At 33.2% G+C, this 27019-nt stretch overlaps 2 protein-coding genes across 2 annotated transcripts; one reads left to right on the top strand and one right to left on the bottom strand.

Moving 5' to 3' along the window:
- Positions 1 to 1383: 1383 nt before the first annotated feature.
- On the bottom strand, positions 1384 to 7997 carry LOC122585826 (RING-H2 finger protein ATL22-like). Its single transcript, XM_043757949.1, has 3 exons — positions 7651 to 7997; positions 6913 to 7303; positions 1384 to 1988 (listed from the first exon to the last, which is right to left on the bottom strand). Exons 1-3 carry the CDS (start codon positions 7936 to 7938, stop codon positions 1525 to 1527), a joined length of 1143 nt encoding a protein of 380 aa, XP_043613884.1. The 5' UTR covers positions 7939 to 7997; the 3' UTR covers positions 1384 to 1524.
- Positions 7998 to 18185: 10188 nt separating this feature from the next.
- On the top strand, positions 18186 to 25974 carry LOC122580288. The gene is made up of 6 exons (XM_043752569.1): positions 18186 to 18234; positions 18419 to 18670; positions 21746 to 22436; positions 23368 to 24322; positions 24743 to 24811; positions 25309 to 25974. Exons 2-6 carry the CDS (start codon positions 18424 to 18426, stop codon positions 25846 to 25848), a joined length of 2502 nt encoding a protein of 833 aa, XP_043608504.1. The 5' UTR covers positions 18186 to 18234; positions 18419 to 18423; the 3' UTR covers positions 25849 to 25974.
- Positions 25975 to 27019: the final 1045 nt, after the last annotated feature.

Below are 27019 nucleotides of genomic sequence, written 5' to 3'. Positions count from 1 at the left end.
AAATTCAATAAAAAATATAAAATGGAAAAAGAAAAACCAGCAGAAGCTTGACCTGAAGAAGACGATGAAACTGAACCTGTTGACGTTTGTTTATTTTTCTTCATATCAATCACCGTCTGATTTCGATTTGAATCCAACAATCTCTGACTTCGACCTAATAATAAAAGCAATTAATAATAGAAATAACAAATAGTAAATGATTTATGAATAAATTAAAATCAAATTAGAAAAAAAAATTACGAGTAGGCGGAATATGTTTCCTTTTCCCCATGATTTGATCGGAAGAACGATGAAACGGCGGCGGAAAAGCGGCGGAAAGGCGGAGGAGTCAAAGGCGGAGTAAAATGATTGAAGAGAGGGGAACGATATTCCAAAAACTGTGAAAAAATTGATTGAAGAGAAAGGGGAACGAATTTATATGCACACGCAAAATTACCGATATACCCTTCTCCGTGTTAATCATTTGACGCGCGAGAATTGATCTGAGGCGTCCAAAAGTCCTGATCGGACAGTCCAAAACTGTCCCTTGGTACTTTTTTTTTGGATGTACTAAAATTAACTTTCTTTTATATATATATATATATATATATATATATATGCACTTTCACACATTAACTTTATGCATCAGTAGAGTAGTTATAGTTCATATCATGCTTTAGTTGTTTTCCCTTACATTATAATATGCAGAATATTGGCACGACTTGTCTAGATCTTTATATTATTTTTTGGAGCTTCCTCCCCAAGGGTTACCTATCAATTGCTTGATTATTGTACAAAATCAAGAGTAAAGTTTTTTTTTTTTCCTTTTAAATAAAAAACGCATGTACTAAGGTGCATAAGTTATATATAGTTAAAAAAAAAAGGTGCATAAGTTATTCTTCGTCTCTTCGAGGACAAGGTGAGTTCTTGGGGAAAAGAAACGCCTCAAATAGAGTTACACACAACAAAATACAAATTGAAGAGCCCAATAAGCCATGCCACTCGGTTGTTTACTAAATGAACCCATGGAAAGAGGGCTGCGAGTTGTTTGACCATATACAAATGTCATAAATATGAGCACATAGGCACCAAGGTGGGAATCTTTAAAGATCTCAAAGAGACGGCTAGTTTGCTTCGGACCGGAATCGATCTCTTTGGGCCCTGGGTGGGCTTAACCCCTTCCTTCCCCCCGTAAAAGCACAGGCACCAAAGTGAGATTACAACCTTTTCTAATTGACATTTAGAAAGAATTCATTCACCTACACTATTTACGTAATAAATTTATGTTTTGATGGAATGGTGGCTATAAAAATTAAAGCATGCATGCTAATTAATATTTCATGTGCTCAAGAGGGGAAAAGAATCAAATTAAAGATTCTTTTAAACTAGCTTCACATAACTAGACACTCTATAAATTGCGTCGTGCATTCCATGAGCCAAATACAATACATCATTACATCGTATAACAATTTTATCGTGTTATGTAGTATCTATACATACAAATATACAAGGTATCAAAAATATTCAAGATCTCTGGAAAAATTCCTACGAATCTACAGAGGTGGATGATGTGGATGATGCCGAAGAACATGGTGTAACCAATGATGAACTTTGGGGTGAATTCCGACATACTGGACACGTTGCGTTTAACTTAAGCCACTCATCTATGCAATCCGCGTGAAAGTAATGATTACATTCCGGGATTGTCCTTAACGACTCTTTAGGCTTGTAGTCTGAAAGACAAATAGCACAAGTACCGTCGTCATTAGGTAATCTACAACTTTCCCCGAGCAAGGTCTTTGGGTATGACTCAATTGTGGCTCCGTCTAAGCCCGTTCTAGTGGTTGGTTGTGGGATGATAGCAATGGAGAAGAGGTCAATACTTTGGTGGTGAGTTTCATTATAGTCTCTAACTCTAGAAGCCGTGTAGCATACAAGCCCAATGATGCATACTAATGCAGGTACCCCAATGCCTATGCTTAATCCGTATTTAGCTCCCCGTGGAATGCCTGCATGTAATTATGTAAATAATTGCCATTTAATAAGCGAGAAACAAATTCAAACTTGCCTATTTTAGACTGTACTATAGCACGGTAGTTTTCATTGTAAGTATTAAAACGGCATGATGAATGCCATTTTTGATATGTTATTAAATGCATACCGTGACGTACAGAATTGTATGTTTAACAATTAGACTTAGACGTTAATGAATTTTCGAAGCAGTCTTTTTGATAAGGTTTTCTACATTTCACATTTTTTCTATCTTGTTGGTGGCGGAATTGAATTTCATTGACATTGGCTCAGAAAGTGCCAATAATAAGATTAAGAAAAAACTAAAAAAGGTATTGAATAATAACACTAAGGAAAAAGTATCCACTTTTCTAGAGCCTTAAATAAATAATATTCGAGAGATGTTTGTGATTGTAGGTTTCACATATCATATTGAAGGAAATGTATATGTTTCACGTAAAGACTAAAATTAGTAAGATGTTTGAAAGTAATCAACCACCACCAAACTAGATTAACAAAAGGTGATTCTAAAGTTACAATACCAACGATCAACACTGAAAACCTACAATAATGTTAGGACCAGACAAATACATACGAACATATAAATGCAAGATATAAAGACCTCATCATCGAAACGGAATATCACTAAAAGCATGTCACCCAACGAAAAACAAATGTAACAAGTTCATATTCTTTTTTTTTTTTTTGTTTAACTCACTCTTTCGAAATCAAATATGTAATCCCAAAACGCTTCAATCCACTTTTACCTTAAATTTATTAGGAGTACTACTTAATTTGGTGTTCTTACCGCTTCACCAAACATGACACGTACATCGTGACGTAGATTTCTTAATTTGTCCTATTGGAATTTTTTCATGTTTTTTTCAAATTACATATCTTTATTTAATTTATTATTAACTCGTATATTTAAGCCTTTTAATTTTTATTAACTTCAATTAAGGATTTTAACTTAAAAGATCTCAATCCCTTAACTTTTATGAACTTTAATTTAATAAAGTTTGTTCACAAAAATAAATTATCAACGGTTTATATGGCAAAACATAATGCTCAAAAAATAATGGGTTCCCTTGTATAAGTTCACTAGTATCCAATTAGGGTTTACAAAGGCTACTTATAATAGAAATTTATAGATTAATACATAGAACTATAGAAGTAAAGAAAAAAGATTTTCCAAAACGAATTTAAGTCTCCAGGTAAATAATATATACTAGATTTTAGACCTATATAAATATACGGGCATATATATATAAATTATACAGTTAAATAAAACTCAAATAAGTTTATGAAAAAAGTCGTGAAATAAGTATATGAAGTAAAATATGTTTGGTTTGTAAAGATTCATTTAGATAAAGATAAAGATTACTTTATTATCCTATTGAAAGCAAAAGTCAATACAATGGTCCGGTTAATAAGTTATTAGATCAGTTATCTTTAATAAATTAGTAACTAAATGTTTTTTATATTACCACTTGTGAGGTTTGTAATTACCGAATGGATTTATAAATTATAACTATACTGTATCTTCAAAAAAGTTGACATGAAGTTTGATAAAGGTCAACGGAAAAAGAAAGGAAAAAAATCACTACGCCCACTACAGCTAATTCTTTAATTACATATTGTTGATTTTTTAATAAAAGTAAAGTTTATAATTAGCTTGTGCTTAAAAGTAATTAAATTATTTATAAAGGCTACTTATAATAGAAATTTATAGATTAATACATAGAACTATAGAAGTAAAGAAAAAAGATTTTCCAAAACAAATTTTAGTCTCTAGGTAAATGATATATATATATATATATATATATATGGGAAAGATAATTTGAGACCAACTAAAAAAAGTCCAAAAAAGGACCATTGATTTTCGTAACTTACACACCACCATCATCATCTACTACGATATACAAGACTTTTTTGTAAAAACACTAAGGTCGCGTTTGTTTCACAAAATTTGATGGAATCTGATGAAATTGGAATTGAATTTCATTCCTTAGTGCGTTTGGTTGTTCAAAGAATGAGGAATCTCATTCCGTAGGAATGTAAACATTCCATCATTTGATGGAATCTCCATTCCTTGGGGATGGAGGAAGGAATTTCATTCCTTCCGTCACTTGAATTCTCAAAATATCAAAAACATTCCGTTAAATTCCATTCTTTCAGATTCCAATTCCTTCGAAAGATTCCATTCCCTCCAAAAACATTTTGTGAACCAAACGCGCCCTAAGACTTTCTAGTGACGGACACACAGAAAAATCATGTGTAAGTAACTTACACATGTGTAAGTTAACTTACACATGATTTTCTGGTGGGTCTGTCGCCGGAATGTCTTCGTGTTTTTACAAAAAACTCTTGTATATCGTAGTAGATGATGATGGAGTAAAAAATCAATGGTCCTAGTTAGTTCTAAAATAAGAGGTGGTCTCAAAATATCTTACCCCATGTATATATATAGGGGGAATTTGGAAAAACCAAGTTAAGTTTAGTGATTATAAACATAAAGGGGCCCATATTAACATTTGGCAATAGTCGTAGGGAAAAAAAAGCATTTGGGCATTTGGCAATATTCAATTGTTACAAACTTACAACGACCGTATCTGTTTGTATCTATCGACCGACAAAAATAAACAAGTGTTTGGATTTCTCATTTTTATATTTTAATTTCAATTCTAAATTCTAAGGGGGCGTTTGGTTCGCGGAGTGTTTTTTAAAGGAATTGAAATCTGTCAAAGGAATTGGAATTTGAAGGAATTGGAATTTGAAAGTGTGAAAATGTATTATGTGTTTGGTTCACAGAATTCAATGGAATTAAGATAAATTTATTGGGATAAAAGTTATAACAAAAGACAATACTACCCTTTTATTAAACAATTATTATAAGTTTCTATTTTTACTAACTAAATTATGAGTACTGTATACTGATAATAATAATAATATAATAATGTAGATAAATAAAATCTATGATGTATTGATCCAGTGATGTGTGGCTGCGTACCAACAACAATCAAAATACCATTTTATCTTCTTCCCCAAAGTCTTTCTACCTAATCTGTAAATTTCAACTCCGATCAAATTTTTTTTCCCAACCGCCCTTTTTCTTTATTTAAGTCATACCAACAAGATCTCAATTTTTTAATCCTACAACGAGTAGTAAACAAACTATTGCTTAACAATATAAAAATAGAATCAGCGGCGGCCGGAAATGGTAAGCACCGGTGGCAAGAGGTAGTTAGCGGGTTGGTTGGTGGTCGCACAACAGCAAATGGAACCCGATGGGGTTAACATTTTTCCCAGCGACATGGTCGGAAATCACAAGTAGCAGCGGCGGCCAGAAGTCATAATCAACGACGGAGCTCGATGTTGGATGGTGTTGATGGTCAACATCCGGTGGATAATTGAACCAGGTTACAAAAGGATTTTTATTTTTTTTATTTATTTGATCTATAGTTAAAAGAAGGCATTTTGGTAAACATGAGTGAATTCCATGGATTGTTTAAAGATTCCATCAAGATGTTGAAGGAATTGTAAATTCCATGATTTAAAGAATTTGATGGAATTTCTTACATTCCAATTCCATCCTTTTCTTAACCAAACAAATGAAAGGAATGGAATTTAAATTCCAATTCTTAAGAATTTCAAAGAATTTCATGAACCAAACACCCATAAGATTCTAAAAAAAAACAATCATTAAGCATTCCTTCTACTTAATAAACAATTCCGAGTTAACAAGTCACCAAACACGCCTACTTGACTATTCAACTCCTTAAAGTTTAAATATTAGGATTTTTAAGTTGTGCCTTAAAACATACATAAAAAACTAAAAATGCACAACCGACCCTCCTAGTTCTAACAAACTAACACTTGTGTCATATGACTCATATTACGTAGGGTATGGTTTCGAGCTCTAGGTAAGAGGTTCAACGATTGGCCTGAACGCGCACAAGTGCCACAGCCCGCAAGTTGGAAAGGTGTTTCGTTGTGAACACATCGAGGGAAATGTCTTCATTTTTTTTTTCTTCCACGCTTCACGGTTCACACCAAACTTTTACCCCATTTTCATCGCCATAAATCATTTGTTTGACGTGACAACAATTGTACCATGAGGTGACCATCGATATTTCCTCTACCCTTAATAACCGGACATATCACTTTTGGTCCATTTTGTGTTAACATAGTTATTGTTGAAGACTAGTCACGACAATTAGGGTCAATCTGTTCAAAACGGGATCGGATATCATACCTCCCTAGTAAGCAGTTCATGCTCAAACCGGTCCAATCAACCGGACAGGACCGAGAAAACCGATCATTTATATTTAATTTTTAATGAGAATTAGAAGTGCTTAAAGTCATATATTGAACATCTGTGAAAAATAATTCTAAGTTAGTTCTTAGATCCACGTGCTTCCCCCCTTTCCCTTGTAAGTTGTAACATGAGGTCGCGCGTTGATTCCAAGTGCAGGAAGAGTTGTGATTAATTTTTTAGTTACTCTGATTTGTTGTTATTATATAATACAGTCGGAAAAATAAGACAGATGAACTTCTAGTTCATTTGGCAAAGCATTGTACCAGTATCCACACCACCTAAATTCAAATCTTAGCCGAGCAAGAAAAAACCGGACAAGCCCATCAAATTGCGGTTGAACCGTTTGGACTGGCGAGTCCGGCCTGATTAAAAATCAATCAAGAAAGCAAACCCACAACACCCCTATGTGTCTATTCGCAATCAGCAGAATGGTGCTGATTTTCCTTGTGGAATGCCGATGTTAAAAGGGTGTGTGAATGCACGTGCTGATTTATGGTAGTGCGAAAAATCATACCGCCCACACTTATCATCTTATCTTATTAACAGTAGAAAAGATGTAGCATATCACGAAATAAAGTAGAAAAGGAGAAAGGGTAACAACATACCACGAGAAGCACCAAGACAGGTAGTCTGACCATCATCACTCTTCAAACCACAAGCTCTATTTTCGAATTCACAAGATCTACAATCAGGTGTAAACCATCTCAACTCCAATTCCTGTCTAAAATCCCCATTCCATCTCACCGGCACTATTATCTCTTTCACTTTTACACAATTCGTAGGCGTACTCACCAGCCCCGTCCGTACAGCTATCACCGAGTAATTCACACTGCTTAGACACGGAAACGGCACCGCCGGATACATGAACCCGAAACTCTGTACCGAGCAGTTGTAAAATGTGTAGCTTCGTTCTTTGCTGGACTCGAAGGGTGTGTCAATTGCATTTACATCCGCCATTCTGTTTGGCCTACAGAATTCCGGATCTATAAATATCACCTATATATAAATATAATTATAATTATATATAATATAATTAAGTTGTTGTAATCAGAATCATCATAATATCATATACCAAACTATAATATAATAATAATATAATACATATGCTAATTCATTGACTTTTCTAATGTTGGCTGATCACAACTTTCTATATCAGATGGATCTAAGGTTAACTGTCTTCTATACTAGTATTAAAGTTATTAGAAAATAATTATATATATATACACACACACACGAGTACTGTATATATATATATAAAGTTGTCAATTAACATTATTAACAGAAAAATATAAATAAATAATGATTCTGTATTTTAAAAGAAAAGCAAGTGTTGAAGTACAAACCTGTGTAACGTAGGAGATTCTGGTGACCACAAATGACCGAGACGAGGGAAGACGAATATTAGTTAAGTTATTGTTGTCACAGAAGAGGTCGAAACCGGGGAAGCCGCAGCGGGGCGGTTGGCGGCCTATGAGGCGGAACGGGAATCGAATTTTGGGTTCGGAAAGGCCGCAAGAGGCTGGTAAGCAGTCATCGTCGTCGGCTCCGGAGGTTGGTTTGAGAAAGATGAAGAAGGTGAAAGTGAATATGAATAATAATAGATGGAGAATATGGATGTTCAGCTCCATCATATCGTATGGCTGATTTGCTACCACCTCTCTCACTGGTGAGCCTAATGCCTATTAAAGTGTTTTTGTTTTTAAATATTTATATCGTGGTGATTGGTGAGTTGTACATTTTCAAACTATATAGTACGTCTTTAGTCTTGTTAGGGCGTTGCCAACCGCTACGCACTCACTTCCAACCAATCATATTGTACCACCTCAAATGCACCACTCACTCAATTTTTATTGGCATTGCCACCCTTACCCACCACTCACTACATATATTTAAAATATATTAAAAACAATTTTATTTGGTAGAAGAAACAAAAAAGAAAATTAAATCTGCTGACAAAAAGAGCCTTTATGGCCTTGATTTTCGTTCCACTCACTTATCACCCGATATGCCCGGACCACTCAAATTCATTCACGCGTGAGTGCTTAGGTGATGGTGACGGTGTGCGAGTGGGTCGTCCCACCATTCACTACCAGAAACACTCATCATTACCAACACCCTTAAATAAAATAAATTCTACATTTGGCTGTTATATAAATAAATAAACAAAGCTACACTAAAAAGGAGAAAACGAGAGGGGACAGACGACTATAGTATGATTTAATTGTATCCTTCAAAAAGTTTGGTTGTTTGTTTCAAGTTTCAACTCCTTATTCAATATGATTATTACTCTTAGAGCCTTTGTAATGGTGCATGATGTGGATAAGGTCTTAACTTCTATTTCGGTATCGTCAAGGTGGTCCATTATAAAAGGTAGTGTGGTAGTGATGTGGAAGCTTCAAGGTATGTGTGTCTACCTTGAAAAGAGTTGAGTGGTGGTAGTGTGGTTAATTTTTTTTATTGTTTTCTTTTATTTTTGATTGATTGTTCTAAGGGGGCATTTGGTAGGAGTGAATCGTAAAGAATGAAAATGTAATAAAGAAAGAAAATAGTAGGAAAGAGAATGAGTATTTGGAAAGAGAATAATTACATTGTTTGGTAACAACAGAGAATGAACAAAAAGAAATATATAAAATAAACGAATTAATATAATTTTTTTTAACAAAAACTAATTCTAATATCATGATATAGATAATTAAAGTTAATAGTTAAATACATGAAAAAAAGAAAAAGAAAAGAATGTAATTTGATTTCATTCTCACCATTATTCACTATTTTGTGAGGAATCATGAGAATGGAAATGATTCCCTTTTCTACCACTTTATTTCCATTCTCTTATGTCACCAAACAAATGAAGTGATTCTCATTCTATTTCCATCATTTTCATTCCGTCCTACCAAACATCCCCAAATATTATGGGATATAGGTTTTTAGGTTATTGTTATGGAAGTGGTGTGGTTGTGGACTAGTGGTGGAGTGATGATCTGACACTATCACATTGGTGTGGTAATACTACCATTACTAATGATCTTATACATAAACAACAAAGTAAAGTTTTCTTTTTTTCTCTTCTATATAAAATATATATAATTTCTATACAAAAAATGAATTACGCTACAGTTTATGATAAAATCAAACAAAATATATCCTAAGGTTTGATAAATTTTAATTCTAATAATAATATTAATGTATTCATAAATTACGAGTAAATCGGTACATATAAAACAAATCTGAATATTTGAACATCACTATTTCAATAACCCGCATAGTACGGTATGTGCCCTATGTATCATTAGAGAAAATAATGTTAGAATCTATAGGGCTGTAAACGAACCAAATAAATACGAACGGAGCTTTATTCATGTTCGTTCGTTTAACTTAACGAACGCTTCACGAACAGATAAACGAATATAATGACTTGTTCATGTTCGTTCCTCTGTGTTCATAAACGAATGTTCACGAACACAAACGAACGAACACTAATGAACGAACACCAGAGCCGGTCCTGAGATTTTTTATGCTCAGGGCTTGATAGCTTAAATATGCCCTTATTAAACTTTGTAGACGAACAACACGTTTAGTTTAAGAGATTTGAACTCATGTCAAACAAGAACGGTCATTTTCAAATCGATTTCTCTTTATATAAATACATTTTTACAAACTTAGCAAATAACTTCAAATCATAATTAAGATCAACATAAATCACATACATGCAATGATGTCTTCGTTAATCTTTTAAAGTAAAATATGTTATATTGTCGTAATCTAACATTTGTCAACCTTTAACTAAAATAATCTGCATTTCTATATGTTTGTAAAAGTTTAAATCTTAGATACGTTTTAGGGTAGTTTTAAGAGCTAGTAAAACTAAATTTAGTGTATGTAATACGTAATTAGCCGTTCAATAAAAAATTACAATAATAAAAGTAATACTTGTCAATAAAAAAATTTAACATAATAGGTGCCTAGGTGTAGGCTATTCACAAATCACAATAGTAAAATAAAGTCGATCTCTAAATAATTACAAGATAAATTCTAAAGACTCAAAATAAATTAGGGACTAAATTAAAAGTCTTATATAAACTAGGGACCCAAAAAAACAATAATAATAATAAATAATAAAAGGCTGTAAATTTATTTGGTAAGTAATCTTCTTCATTTTTTCATAACTGCGGCTAATATATCCGTCCCGCCAGGCCACCATATTTTCCGATTGGACATAAAACTAAAACTGCTTTCTTCTTTCTTCTTTTTTCTATTTATTCTACCAATTTCAACCAAGTTAAACATTCCTTGGTTTTAAAATGTCGTTAATGAACATACTATAATGTAACATGGACTACAAATTGTATGCCCCCGTTAAAGTGATGCTCTGTGCCATCGCCATGCCTGCCCATTTGTAGGGCCGGCCCTGACGAACACAAACGAACGAAATATTTATAGATTAAGTATTTTTATTTAAACATTTCTTAAATAATTAGGTATTAATATATATTATATAAAATAAATATTTATATTTAAACTATTTTTTATAATATTGGTTATTATGTGTGTATATATATATATGTAAATGAACATAATGGATTATTGTTCACGAACATAAACGAACTATTGTACACGAACGACGGTTTATGAACTATTGTTCACGAACAACCATTCATGAACATAAATAAACGAACGTTCACGAACAGATTATCGAACGTTCATGAACGTAAAGAACGAATGAGAGTTTTGTTCATGTTCGTTTATCTAACTAAACGAACGAACTTACCACAGAACGGTTCGTGAGCTGTTCAGTTCGTTTACAGCCCTAAGTATCTACGGTATAATTTTACTACCTTATAAATCATTTGTTATTTCTAAATTTCTTAAAAAACAATTTGATAAATTTAAATTACCCTTTTTTTTTATTCATTATTTTAAATATCTATGTCTAATATGTCTATGTTATCCTTAATAAAATTATTTACAACATACATCTTTCGACTATTAAATTTTTTTACATTAATAGCTGCAACGCTACCATTGCTACCACCGCATGCAACTGCTACTGTCGCCACCGTCACATGCAGCCACAACACTACCGTCGTCGCCGTCACCACACCACCGCATCGCGGGACACATGTTTAGTAATCTATAATGAAATTTCGATGAACAGATGTGAGTTGAAAAAAGCTAACACTTTCTAGTCTTCAACTAACTCCATTTTATATAATTAATTTTCATTTAAAATAATTATGACCAAAATGCGTATCCAACTATCCACGCAACCATGACATTAAAAAGCGTAACGGATTTTTCTAATTAATTAACTTAATTATCTTCTACTCATAAAATCAAGTCACATTGAAAAAAACCAAGAGAATGATAAGAAGGATAATGAATAAATTACAAATGTCAAGATTTTATAGTATTATTAAAAAGATTATTAGCTTAAAAATTTAATAGGATAAATTATTTTCCTATTAAAAATGAAACTTATGGGTCTTGGTCTAACTCGTTTACCACGCCTGCGACATCGACAGAATAAGGTGTTCGAAAATTTTATTATATGTGGAAAAGGTCATTTTCAAAATGGTAGGTTTCAATATCAATTACCATGAAATCATTAAATTAAGGGATGTGATCATGAATTTTGATTAGCCAATGATGACTAATCCAACTGATCAGAGGCACTCCTAAGTTTTATTCAAGGTCTTGAGTTCAATCCTTAGGGATTGCAAGTCTTGAGGTTTTTCATCTGAATACTTGTAACGTGAGGTTTCTCTGACGTCATATTCCGACCGAATGTTTGAAAAAAAATCATGAATTTTGATTAATTTATCATATTATATAACTATTAAACTATATTACAAAAATATATGTACATGATAAAACTACCACAAGTTTTGATCTAGGTATCACAACATGAAATGTTTACAATGGTGCATACTAGTGATGTATAATTGTAATATGGAGAATAATTGATATGACTAAAACATATACCGCCTAATAGATTGTATGTTTGATACATGAATCATGTGTTTTTAGTCTCTTAGGAAGACTTGTAGGTATACCATCTTCTTTAAATTAAACCTTCAAATAAAAATGAACGCTTTTGTAAAGGGGAATGATATATATACAACAACTATTTGTTATCCACAACAATGTATATTTTACGCAGTTGTAAACTGTGCAGTAAAACATGTACATTTGTTGTATATGGCTAATAGTTGTTGTAGATTTATCACTTCCCTTTTGTAAAATACAGTTTTGTTTTCAACGTAAAAAAGTGATCCTTTACCAAGAAAGTATTTTGACTTATCAATAAAATTAGAGGAGTGATATTTATACCATAAATATTAGCCATCTACAACAAAAGTACAAATTTTATTGTATAGTATACAATTGTACTACGTAGTATTTGTTGTATATGATTAAAAGTTATTATAGAAATATCATTTCCCATATAATTATTGCCGCGTTGATATATAGCCAACAAGGCAAAACTAAAGAAAGTGACAACATAAGAAAATCATATTAAGTTGATTTGTAGCTAAAGTGAAGAAAACAACATTTTATTATTTGAAATATTCTGTTTGCAAATAAGTGGCATATTTTTCAAGCATGTAATAAAAAATAAAGTAATTTTTTCTCTAAAACCCCTATATATTTTTCATTTTGTCCCTTTCAGACCATTGAACTTTTTTGTTCCCTAATAAGTCATTAAAAGTTGTCAAATTGTCTCATCTAGGTCATCGAACCTTTTAATTTCTTATTAGCTCACTAAAAGATGTTATTAATTAAGTTTTACTATACCCACTTCCATTTTTTGTATCGCCTATACCCGACCCGTATATATTAAATTATATAATAATGAATATCCTGTTTACAATGTGCCACATGTTAATATTTATATAGTATTTAAAGTGGTTTAGAGAAAATATAATAATGAATATCCGGTTGCGAAAAATGTCGATTTCCAGAAGTAGCTTTCAGACGAATTCTTCAGACCTGTCTTGTTTGCTACTTGATAGTTAGCAAGTAAACGGGGACCCGTCAGGTTCGGATTTGGATCCGGATTTCGAATGGGGATTTTTAATCAGGTTTGGGCCCGAGATTACCTAAACTTTGCCTATACTTGGTTCGTTGCCATCACTAAGTACCAATGGATTTTTTTAAATTGAAAACTTAAATAAAACCTAATCACGATCATAAATCCTATAACTACAACTACTAATTTAGGGCTCATTCTCTAAATCTCATAAAAAACGATTGAGAATCAAATGATCGTGACGATACAAACGGTGGATGTGGCTATCATTAAACTTAATAACATCTTTTAATGATCTAGTAGAAAATAATAAAAGTTCAATAACCTATATGAGACAATTTGACAACTTTTAATGACCTAGTAGGAATAAAAAAGTTTGATGGTCTGGAAAAAAACAAATGAAAAATATATAGGGGTTTTAGAGAAAAAACCGAAAAATAAAACAGATAATCGATGACGGTGTAGATAGCAAGCCCCCGATTCCTAAAATTTTTGACAGACCTTTATCAAGTGTACATCACGGGAGGCAATACCTTCTATCACTTTGGGCCAAACATTTTAGATGTCCAGAGTTTTTCTCTTAAAAGAGCTTGGAATTCAACACTTCTTCCCTCATAAAATTACTATGTCTTCGTCGAAGCCTAAAATAATAATCATTTTAGACATATTACCCATTTTCCTTTTTTAAAATATATTACGAGTACTTCATGCATATTTAAATTCACAAAAGTTAAACATATAATTTGGTAAATATTAGAAGTATATGATTTTGTGTAAAGGTTTTAAAATTGCAATTTGAATGAAGAAAACAAGCATGACTTATAGATTTATATTGTTACATTTGTATGTTTATTATATTCCTCATTTAGATACTTTTGAGTTTTTGTAAATAAAATTCAAAACAATAAAAGAAAACACACATGGATGGATACAAAGTAATTACAAATGAATAGATGCAATAACTGATTAATGGATTTATATACATAACTCATCCCGTTATTGTTACCAACTTTGTCTCTGGCTCTAGATAATTACCTTAGCCTGCTGTTTCTTTTGAGCCAGGACTATGAATTAAACCAAAAGATAAAATCCAATGTCTAAAGATTTAAACATGTTACTTTTATTACAAATCGGTTAATCTAGGTATCTTACAAAATTACTTTAACGAGAAATCATGTTTATATAGCTAGCGGCGGATCCAGCTTTCCAACTTACGTAGGTCCTTTTCGACTTAGTTGGGGCGGAATTTTTTTTTGAAATTGGTGGGAGCAACTTATCGAGTTAAAAAATGCAAACATTTAAACATAAATTCGACACAGGAACAATTTTTCTACTGTTAATAATGCATACATTAGCACTACATGAGGTCTCGTCTCTAATAATGTAAAAAACTTACAAAACCTGGCTGATTGGTTTGAGAATAAAAATGAGCCCTGAAAAAAATAATTTGTAAACGTATCAAAAGAATAATACAAATACTTAAAATAAACATATACAAATAATAAAAAATATTAGCTGAATAAAATTAAGAAGCCAATAGTGTATGTAAAACTAAGTCAGATATTAATGTTTGGATACCATGTATGTTACACATGACAAAATATGAAATAACAAAATTCATAGAGTTTATAAAATTGTATTCATGAGATTGTAAAAGGAGTAAACTATAACTTTATAAAACATATATAAATATTTTGAAAAGGTTTAAATAGTTTAAGGGTTAAAGTGTAAAGTACTCATAATAATTAATGATGGTAAATTCAACAAGTTTGGCCGCATAAAAGTGATGATGCTAAGTTGCTAACTCCTTTTCTTCTCTAGTACACGTCTTCTCCTTCTTCTCCATTTGGTATGTAGCCGTCCGGAAAGTTATTTTCTTTCTTTCCCAAGTGTTTTTCGAATAACATGAGCAATATAATGATATCTCTAAACAAGAGTAGGATGTAAGGTAGGTTCTAACTAAATTTTTACATGGTTCATTGGAAAAAAAATAATATTGTTTTTTAACTTTTTTTGAAACTAATAAGACCTACCTTAATATATACTGGATTCGCCTTTGTATAAAGCCAAACGTTATCATAATATTAAAATTGCCCTAATATGTTGATATATTTGGAACTTTTATGGATGTCACTTGTATTTTTTTTCATGTTACGTTTTTTTCCCTCCATTAAATTTGTTTCTCATTACAAAACTCATTAAAAACTATCTTTTGTAATTACAAAAAATGTTGAGTACCTCCAGATTGTTCTTATAACTTTAAAGTTTTGGTGTGTATTTAAGTAACTAAGTAATTTCAGTGTTAACTCATTTAAAAATTCGAAAGTTTTTATGTTATATTTTGCATTTTAACCCACCAAACAATATATAACCGAAACACTAAATTTACTTTTGTTCTTAATAGCAAATGAAATCATCTCTTTTGATAGGTAATCTACACATCAACTTTGCCTTGACCCCTTAATGGTTCATACATTGACTTTCACAATCGATGTACAGACTCATTTGGCATGTATATAACTTTTTTCTTGTTTGAACTTCAACAAAGATCAATTACTATTATATGATGAGCCAACAAATCATTAGATAACAAACTCCACAAAATTACATACTATCATTTTTTTAAAGTGTAAATTTCTCTTAATGAATATATATGAACATGGTACCCGCGCAATGTGGCGGTGGGGAAGGCGGTCTAGTGGTGTCGGTGATAGTACTATTAGTGGTGGTGATTGTGTCAAGTGGTTTAGGATGATATAATAGTGATAGTGGAAATTTTTAAAAAATAAAGTCTTAGAGTGTTTATTATTAAAATAAAGGTTTATAGTGTAAGTTAATTCATTAAGAGCAAATTTGGTATTTTATAAAAACTTTTTCCATAAGTGGCCGAGTATTTATTAAAGGTAATTTAACAATTCCGTATGTAACTATTGTGTAACTGTTTCTAAAAATAGAGGGTGTGATAATTTTTATAAAGAAACGAGAGTAAGTACCCGCGTGTTGCGACGGTGAGATGGTGGGAGTGGTAGGTCATAAAGTGTGATAGTTAAATGTCTTAACTGTAGGGGTTCCGACCTCGAATTTAAAAATTGGTCGAAAGTATATCGAATGACAACTCTAATGAAAGGGCATAAAATTTTAAGAACAACCATATAATTTTTATATTATCGATGTACGGTTTTTGAGATAAAAGATTTTGAATGAATTGAAATAATAAATGATTTATGGAGGAGAGAAAGAAAATGATTGAATGAGATTTAAGAAAAAAGGAAGGGTATTATAGTTATTTTAGGTAATATAGTATAAATAGGAGGACAGTTTGAGAAAGTAAATGTTGAAACTTAAATTTAGACAGGAAAAATTTGTTTTATAATATATTATAGATATAGATTTAGAGAGGAAGAGTTATTTAAGAACCCACAAATAAAAAAGAACTCAATAACCATTTTGGACCACACATTTTTTTCTCTCTTTCTATCTCTTCAATTAAATAATAAAATTCACCCAAATCATTCAAAATGCTTTATTTCACAAACCGTAAATCGTTAGACGATATAAAAAGCATGGGTAGTCTTAAAAATTCGTCCTCTTTCATTAGAGATTCAATTCGATATACTTTTGACGACTTTTTAATTTTCGTTTTTTTTTCCTCTTGTACTTGTGTACCTGCACATGTGTAAGATCATTGTTTTCACATGTAAATTATTAATTGAACATATGTACACAACAATGAAGGTTAAGGGCGGAGCCCGTTAGTCCATGGCGGAGCCATAGCGGCTAAGGACGGGACCCGTTATGTAGATCACCCATCACCGGTCACCCCCTATGACCTATCATCCTCTATGACCTATCACCCTCAATGACCTATCACCCCTACTATCTTTGGTTTATGAATATCTTTAAGGGCGAAGCCCGTTCCGAATCATAATTTTTGTTCAACCTACACATGTGTAAGTTATGTGTAAGCACCAAAAAGAAAACGAAAATTAAAAAGTCGTCAAAAGTATATCGAATTGGATCTCTAATGAAAGAGAATGAAATTTTAATACTACCCATGCTTGAAGAGATTTGGTTTGTGAGATAAAGCATTTTGAATGATTTGGGTAAATTTTATTATTTAATTGAAGAGAGAGAAAAAGAAAATTAATGTGTGGTCCATAGTGGTTTTGAGTTTTTTTTTTTTTATGATTTGGATGAATTTTATTATTTAATTGAAAGAGAGAAAAAAATAATATGCGGTATAAATTGGTTTTTGAATTCTTTTTTTTTTATGAGTTCTTAAAATAACTCACTCCTGGATATAGATATATATCCTCCCGAGGTCCTCACAACTGCGGGATCATTGCATTTTGGAAATTAAAGGAAAATTTTGTCCATTCAAATTCATAAATTTATACTTTATTAAAAAACATTTTTCACATCAAAATAGTTAAAATTTTCTAATGCATAAATTGGAAATGGTTTTGTAAAAGTAAAACCAAACGAAGGGTATATATGTAAAGTTGGCATTTTCTCTTTTCTTCTTAAAGGGTATGTTTAACACAAAAGCTTAGAGCTGGGGCTGTGGTCAGAGGCTTGGAGCTGGAACTTAGAAATGGGGCTAGGAGCTGGGGCTTTTATTTCAACCCTTCTTCTACTAGCTTTTATTTTAAAGACCTTTCGGGGCTTTTAAGAGCTTTTTGAGGCTAAAGTTTTTAATTTAAAATATATATCCAAATAAGGTTATGGAGTTTTTTTTAAAAATTTGGGCTTTTAAGATCCTAAAAGCCCTCTACCAAACAAGTTTTATTTGATTTGATTGTAAAAAGTAAAAAGTAAAAAATAAAATAAAAATTGATTGTCATTCACAGCACACGCACATCCTTCGGAAATTTTGATCACTCAATTATTTCTTTCTGTAAGTTTAAATCCTCTCTAAATTACTTTTCTCTGTTTTTATCTCTCATTAAACATTTATAATAATAATAAAAAGTTAAAAATTTCATATTTTTGTCTTTTAACAGTTGAAACCCAATTCAGTATTAGGGTTTCTTGAGACAGTTTTTTAACCGTTTTATGTAAATTTCCCATTTTAAAATTAGTTATCATGCCGGGAAGTAGTTCAAGAAGTAAACCCCGCATAGAAAAAAGGAAACTTTATGAAAATGCGAATGGGAATGATGAGTTTTCGACGGATGCAAAATGTCGAAAAGACAAGATTTATGGCCGGAGTGACGATGAGGGCGAGGTTGTGAATGTTGATGATATCAAGTTGAATTCGAAAGTTTATGATGATGATAGTAAGTATGAGAAAGTTGAAAATCAAGCAAGGAAAAGCGGAAGGGAACGTAATGGTATGACCATCTTGTGTGTTTAGAATTTTGTCTTTTTATTATGTTTTTAGCTGTAGTGGATATGTTTCGAGAATGATTTAAATGTATGGTCATTATGCGTATATCTCTGCATCCTAAGTTGAAATATTGGAATTGTTTCCAATTGTATTATGAGGGATTTGCAAGATCAAGAATTGAGAACTAGTATTCCTTGGCCCAGAATTAGGAAATGAATCACTTCTAGACACCTTTGTTTTGAGATTAATGGTATGTGAATCTTTGAAGTTTGTTGATTTAGATTGTTTTTGGAGTAGTTGAAATACTAGTAGAGTTTTTGCCAAAATGATTTTAATGTAAGTTCATTACGTGTATTATATTTATCTCCACGCCCTAAGTTGAACCACTGAAGTTGATTTCCAGTTGTATATTAGGATCTGCAAGATTAAGAATTAGGACCTCCTAGATATCGTTGATTAGAGTTAATGGTACGTCAATTCATTAAGTTTGTGGCATTAGTTTGTTCGAGAAGTAGCAAACTTTTTTTTTCCGTAGGTATTAATTATGTTGCCAAGATAATCTAAATGTATGATCGGCATGTGAAATTTAAATTCATGGTTTACTTTGTTTGTTTTGTGATTGCTTGTCCATTTAATTAATTTATCTTATCTCACTTCACTAGTTCACTGTTTTAGTTGAGAGATGATACCCTAGGTTGAATCGTTAGAGTTGATTTCCAGTTGTATGTTAGGGATATGAGCATTGATAATTTTTATCGCAGACAATAAGGAAAAAGGCGAATGTTTGACTCTGTTGATTTGAGATTAATGGTTAACAATTACATTAATTAGTTATCTGGTAAATGGGTAATACAGTAAGGCGGCTTTACTAGCCCTGCCACTTCCTTTTTTTTTTTTTTGCTTTATCTCTCATTTAAACTATCGCAAAACAGATGTAAAGGTGAAACCATTTGATATTCATTTCTGATAAGGAAACCATTAACATTGTGTCCTCGTTTTACCTTTTCCCTCTTAGTGATTTCATCTGCTGAGCATTTAGACTATCTTGTATGGTGGTTCCTAGTTATAAAGTTGGTATGGGTAACTTGGAAGGATGCTACTATGTGAAGAATGTCTGCATTTTATATGCTTAAAAATTCCGAAACCAAAAAAACCAGCGAATGTCAACAGTTTTTTAATCCACTTACAGTGAATGTCAACTGTAATTTTAGGCCCACTAATAATAATAACAAGTAGCCCACATTAGTATAATATCTCATGTAATTTTAAGCCCAATAAAAATAGTGAAAATAGGCTCCTACTAATAAAAATCACTATATAATACTCGACGGTCAATACTCATTTCGAGTTATGACTTGATTAGGGTTTTCACATTTCCGTCCTCACTCTTATCGCCGTCTATGTTTCCATGAACTTAAGTTTGTTCAACTACTCATTTCGATATTGGTGAGGTTTCATGTACGTTAATCTGATAATGCATTTTGATTGTCTGATCTGTTTAGGAATTAGGAATTAAGAGTCCATTAATGCATATCGAGTCCTTGGCAGATATTGAATAAGTTTACATTTTTGGTGGATATGATTTTTATGATCTAAGATCTCTATCTGCGTTTATTGAGTTCTCGTAACAATAAATGTCTTGAAGTTTGATTGATTCTATATTCAAGATTCTATTTACTGTTGATTCAGTCATTTTTTAGGTAGTTTCTGATTGTTTAATTCAACCATGCCTAGAAATGGTTATTGAATATGGCCATCAGATCTAGTTTATGTTTCATGTTAATTGTGTCTGTTAATTAGAAAGTGGTTAATTCTTTAACTTACCTGGCAAATAGTTTCAGTTTCGGTTCAAGAAAATGTTAACTGGCTAACCGATTACAGGTTAACTCATTGTAGACACCCCTTTAGTCCATAAGGGTTTTCTGATTTTCGAGCACATTGTTGTACTAGGAAATTGGTTATGTGGGAATATCAGTAAACTGTTGGTTATAGTGGTGGATCAAATCATTCAATCTTGGAAAAATTTGTTTCTCATGAAAAGTTTGGAATTGTTGGCCTGCAATTGCATTTATGGAGTAAATATTGGATGTACATATACTATGCTAAATTTAGAATAAGTCTTTTGGACTGGAAAAACAGAGCGTCTTGTGGAATATCATGCAAGATGTCTTCCATTATGAACTTGTGCTGTATGGCAGTAAGAACTTGTCTGTAAAATATATATTGTGTCAATTTATCTGGTTATTAGAACTGCGTTTCTTTATTTTTGTTATCAGTTTTGCTAATGATGTTTAGCGTATATGGAATATATAGATTTTTATATATCTTCTTTGTTCTATTTTGTTTGATGATAGTTCTTCCTTGAAGTATGCATGCACATAGGCCACACGCTAACTGGGTCGATTAAGGAACCGGTAGTTACTGGAATCTGTTCCTATTGGCTCGTTTTGCTTTGGGGAGTTAGCTTTTAGCAATGGATCTGCTAAATACAGAACTTTATATTCTGTGCATTTCTATCTAGGTGGTGGGTTGCTCCATGGTGTTTGATTGGGGGAGGCCTTTGTTGTTTGTCTTGATTTTGTTCATTACAGGTGGCAAAATGGCATGTTGGGTAACGGGCCAAAAACTCAAAATGGATATTATTTTCATATGGTTGGAATGGGTTTACCAGTTTGGTCATGAATGAATGTTATTCCAGTTCTAATGATATTATTTCTTGAGCAAAATAAATTAGGATTTTGTATGCTTAAAAAACATATTGAGTGACTAATTTTTACTCTGTTTTATAAGCTACTAATTTTTATTTTACACATTGCCAGAGTTGTAACATATCCTAAATGAGTCTGTTCATATGGAAATCGATTGAATAGCCGAGATGGTTACGGGAATGTACTTTTCATTCTTCATCAAGCAATATTTCTTTGTTTGTGTTTGCCATTGCTTTTATTGCCGGACTTTTTTAACTGTCGGTGTTATTGCTCTCCCATAACCAACTACTCGATTAGTTATATATTTCTAGGTAACGTTACTTACAAACTTGTTGATCTTTGACATTTAATCTCTTTTCATCTCCTTTCAGAGTGGCACGCAGAAGAAGAATTGCGAAAAACTGGGTTAGAGAAAGAGCAACTTGATAAGAGAATGAAGAGAAGAGGAGGTTACAGTGACAATGATATTGAACACAAGGATGAAGTGTATACGTATCAGGAAAATGGTGAGCGAGCTAGCAAAAGTAGGGATGTTAAGCATCAAGCAGGAAATGAAAATGATAACAAACACAAGAACGGGAAATACCGAGAAAATAGTGAAAGAGATAGACACCGAGAAGATAAATATCGCGAAGATGGTAATAGAGATTATAAGCACAAGGAAGGGCGATATCGAGAAGATGTTGACCAGGACCATAGACACAATATAAGACTGCCGAGAGATGATACTGATAGAAGGAAAAGATCTAGAGTCTACTCTAGTGAGTTTGAGAACAGGAATCTGAAGGACGATAATTATAGGAAAACAAATAATCGTGGTGGAACCCTAATTAATGATGATCGAGCTGACATGCGTAATAGAAGGAGAGATGGTAAAGATGAAGTTACCGATCATATGACTCGTATCGTCAAGGAGCAAAGGTCAGAATCAGAGAAAAGATTTCTGAGTTCTGATAGAGGATGGCCTACTTCTCGCAATGATGATAAGAAAATGACAGCCAACTCTATTCATCACAGGAGCTCCCCTACTGGCACATTTTACCCTTCAAGAGATCATCACAGGTATATTTTTTATCAGGTTTCTATAGCCTCCGTCTCAGACTGGGAATTCAGTTTATACGTAAGGTACCTTATATTTCTGTCTTTCTTAGGGAGGTTGCACAATTGCAGGCCGGGTGGGTTGGGTAATTTTGCTACTGTTCAATATGGGTGAGGTTGGACGCGAGTTGGCATCATTATCCTCTAAAATGGGTTATGATTCACTAAAGGAAACCGCGGTAGAGGATTCATCCCAGATCAGTAAGTGAGTTAAAACAGATCTGAACATCAACAAGTAACTTTTTGACACAGGTCAAATGGGTTGGGTTGTGCCAAAAACGAAAAATTTTAACATGTGAACACTTTCAAACTACTCTTTTCTTGTCTTGAGCTATATTAAAAGTGCATTATTGCAATTAAAATTTTAATTCTTAATAAAAAGATTTGGGAGTTTTACTCTTTTTTTACACTTGAGATGACTTTTGATCAACTTGACCCACTTGATACGTTCAATCTGTTTCATTTTTTTATTTTTTAAAGATATTATACTTTCAGCTGTTAGAGACAATGTATAACCTGGAACGACTTGTTCACTCATAAACAAGTTGAAGCCACGACCTTTACAAACTAGTAATTCTGTGTTTGGTTGTGCTGAATATTAAAAAATGGGAGAGAACTAGGGAAAGATTTCTCTATGCTTTGAGGGGAATATGTTGGTTCCCGGGTCCACTTTTTGGTAGATATAATATAATGATGATATCTTGCAAACATTTATTTGAATGATGTTGCATATTATGTGATAGGTGTGTCTTAAGTTATTTAGCTATGTCATAATTTTAGAAGAATTATTGAATATAAGTTTCCAATAAGTACTCGGTAATATACGTTCTATGATTCTATTTTAGACTACTATTTGAAACAATACGAGCAATTATGTATCTTTTGTGTTATTCAGGGTTTCTAAGCAAGAAGAGCATAATGTTAAATTTAACAGAGATGATAAAACTTTCCGCTCACTGGATAAAATCACCCAGAAAAGTGACAACCATGTTAATGATGGACCAGGCCAGACAGGGATGAGATCAGATATGCACCCGTCTGCCATACCCCCTTCACCAAAAATTAACGAAGACAGGGATTTGAACAAGCTTGATGTTAGGAGTAATGTTGATGTCAAAGAATCAGGACAACGAAATCTAAGTAGCCCATTAGGTTTTGGTTCTAACATGGGAATTTGGTCTAGTGGTCAAACCAACTGGAATAAAATTCCAAATTGGCCCCCCAATTCAGCCAATGGTAATTACATGCCCTTCCACCACGTTCCTCCTCCAAGTTTTAACCCGGTTATGCAGCAATTTCGCCCTCCATTGTTGCCTCCACTGTTTGGTAGACCCCCAGTGAGCATGAATCATGGTGGTATGCCTTTTACTGGTCATGGGAATCCCATTGCATGGAGCAATCAAGTGGCAATTCCACCACCTTTGCAAAGCTGGGAATTAAACAATGCTGTATTTGGTGATGGACCTCATGAATATGGGAACTGGGACCATGGTAGAACTCAAATGAACCGTAAAATTATGGAGTCAAGTGCTGACATGGAATTTGGTGCCCAGAAGATTGACCAATCGGTACATGAGCCCTCTGACGATTTTTGGTTCGCACAGACTAGCCAGCACATTGAGAATGAACAAAGCCTGCCCGCTATACTGACTGAGACTGCAGACAACACTCCAGAAGTTATGGAGGTGACAAAAGTGGACGATACTTTAATTTCTCGGGGTTATCTTTCAAAGCTTGACATCTCTGAAGATCTTACTAGGCCTGAACTTTATGACCAGTGCATAAGGATGTTGGGTTCACATGAAGAATCAGTCTCTGATGAATTTGATTGCAAGATATTGTTTTTAGAGGTAAAGCATCACTTTTTCTTAATGAATATAGTAATGTTTTCATTGTTCGTAGTTAGAGGTGTCAACTTTGACCCATTTATACTAATGGTCTGATTTGGGTATAGTTTATCCCTAACCAGTCAAAGGTATTGGAGGTGGCCCAAGGAGTATTTCTATTACTCCTAGCCTCTCAAATCGTTTTTGTTTCAGAAGTTAGATTTCTTTTTCTGATAATATAGTTTTGTACACATATTTAACACATTATCAATGTTTTGAAAATGGGCAAAAAATGTTTGTGCGTCAACGTGACCTTTCCCGTTTCATACGGTACTGGAAGCTGTTTTCATTATATTCCATTTTGAACTGCTACCCAACCCACCCATATTGATACCTCTATCTTAAAATGAGCATATGATCTTAGTCTGCTCTTCTATATAACAGGAGGGTGTAGAAGATGATATTAATAAGGAGGCTTCACTGCTTTCTGCTATACATGATTCTGTTTATAAGGTTCGTCATGTTCTATATTTTCTTCTTTGTTATGAACGTATTCAGTTTGATGATTTAATCAATAAAATTAGGTTTGGTCATGAACTAAAGAACTGGACAGAAGTCACAGAACTTTAAGTTTGAAAATGTTAAAACTGTAATTGAAGCAAACGGTGGTTTGACCGGCACTCAGGTTCCTGTGTCCTTAATGGCACATTCCACAATGGACAATGATTTTTTTTATTTTTTTATTTTTGGGGGGGGGGGGGGGGGGGGGGGGGGGGGGGGGGAGGGATTTCTTTTGACATATCTTTGTAATATTTTATGTAGTTATATGCTATGTTTCAACTAGCTTTTATAACATCCTATAAGGATAACTAAGATGTTGATATGCTTTCTGAACCTCGTGGTATGTATACTCTTATCGCTCCATAAAATATTAAGAAAGCATCAGCCAGTTCTGGTCTTTATTTTTCTTATTCTTTTGTGATACATTGTTATTTGTCTCAAACTTGCAGAAAGCCATGTCGCTTTACACAAAGCAAAAGAATGATGCTAAATTGATGGAGGAAGCTTTCAAGGGTGCAGTGCATGATGAAGTAAAGATCCAGAAACATGATATGGATCCTGTGAATGGACATACGGCCCGCAACAAGCCTGAGATATCTGATGAATCAATCTCATCTTCAAACAAGCTGAACATGGAGGTGGACCTTTCTGTCAAAAAGAATAACAAAGAGAGTTGTGAACCTGGAGATATTACTCATGACAAGCCCGAGACATCTGATGAATCGACATCCTCTTCAAACAAGATTGGCATGGAGGTGGAACAACCTGTTCCAAAGAATGATAAAGAAAGTTGTGAACCATTTGTTGGTGAGTGTGAAGTCAAACCCAAACATTCTTTCGATGACTACAATGGTAGCAAGGAGCTTGATATATCAAGTGGTGATGGTTCTTTCTTGGTTTTGAAGAATGTGTCGAGTAATGAGTTAATTGAATTAGGGTCAGTAGATAGGAGTCAAATACATCAACATTCTGCTGAAAGTACACATTGAGACTATCATCTATTCTTGCCCTTAAATTGGCCTGTTGATGTTTTCCTATCAGTCTGCTTATAAACTTTTAGCTTTGCTTCTTTAATAGCCAAATCCAATAAAACTGTGAAAACGTCTCTAATTCCATTATATCTCTTGGCTAGTTTTGTTGTTAGTTTAGGTATCTTGCCAACTTAAAAGGTGATAATGCCTTGCCATTGCCCAGGTGATTGTTTCTTGTTCTTGCAGCAACGGCGGCATGGTTCTTGTGGCAGGTGAGTCTTGCAATCTAGTTACCTTATAAAGAATCACTTTGAAAGATAATCTGTTAGCCTCCAATAACTGATTGCTTTTCTTTTCCTGGAGTTAGTTTTATCCTTTTCTATTGTGCCGTGCATGCCCTTGAGTTATAAATAATAAGTCCTGTAGTTAAACTTAAAAACGATCTTAGTTTGCGAAATCATCCGATTATCTGCTCCTCCGATTTTGGTACGTAGACATGAATAAAGGCAACCCCCCTTGTGTTAACCTCTTGCATGAGCCCTACAACAAACCAATCATACCATGTGCTTGCACCTAAACGTCATTTGTGACTCCTACATTTGGGATTATGCGCCCGATCTTCCTTCTGCCTCAGCCTTTACCAATCACAAATCCAAAATCCCTGAAGCTACCCACCCCAAGGTGGCTTAGTGGTTGGGCGTTTTGATGTCCTCACTAGAGGTTCCAAACTACTCCCACGTTCACACCTTTACAATCATAAATCCATATATCCCCCTGAATCTAACCACCCCGAGGTGACCTAGTGGTCGGGTGTTTTCATGTAAGCCCAGCCATACTGATTTCATGTAACACCAACACTGATGTAGTTACCCATCTTTGTTTATATGATTACCCAAACCTTCGAACATTTAATGATATAATTTCAACATAATAACAACCGTAGTGAATGCCTTGCCCCATTGAAATCAGACTGCACACCACGATTATCAATCCTGATATCTCTTTCTCCCCTTCCAGCCGCTTCATATACTTGATATAATATCTATGTATATGACCTGAAATTTTGATTTGATTTTAGAATGGATTGATTATTGATTTAACATTTTAGTTTGTGTAAATATGTTGGGTATAAATCCCACTTTAGATTATTTACCCGACTGACCTGCTCATTCTGCTCTTTAACAAATTC

Source organism: Erigeron canadensis, chromosome 1 (genome assembly GCF_010389155.1).
Source record: "Erigeron canadensis isolate Cc75 chromosome 1, C_canadensis_v1, whole genome shotgun sequence".
Lineage (NCBI taxonomy): Eukaryota > Viridiplantae > Streptophyta > Magnoliopsida > Asterales > Asteraceae > Erigeron > Erigeron canadensis.
The sequence above is the reverse complement of the archived record's forward strand: the minus strand, read 5'-3'. Positions and strand labels throughout refer to the sequence as shown.

Bases quoted from the DNA above. Each gene is read 5' to 3' on its own strand.
- LOC122585826 (XM_043757949.1), bottom strand. From the start codon at position 7,938: ATGATGGAGCTGAACATCCATATTCTCCATCTATTATTATTCATATTC. The intron at 7,304-7,650 runs GTTTGTACTTCA...ATTTATATATAG, and splicing joins GAATCTCCTACGTTACACAG to GTGATATTTATAGATCCGGA. The intron at 1,989-6,912 runs GTATGTTGTTAC...AATTACATGCAG, and splicing joins CTGTCTTGGTGCTTCTCGTG to GCATTCCACGGGGAGCTAAA.
- LOC122580288 (XM_043752569.1), top strand. From the start codon at position 18,424: ATGCCGGGAAGTAGTTCAAGAAGTAAACCCCGCATAGAAAAAAGGAAA. The intron at 18,671-21,745 runs GTATGACCATCT...ATCTCCTTTCAG, and splicing joins AAGCGGAAGGGAACGTAATG to AGTGGCACGCAGAAGAAGAA. The intron at 22,437-23,367 runs GTATATTTTTTA...TGTGTTATTCAG, and splicing joins CCTTCAAGAGATCATCACAG to GGTTTCTAAGCAAGAAGAGC.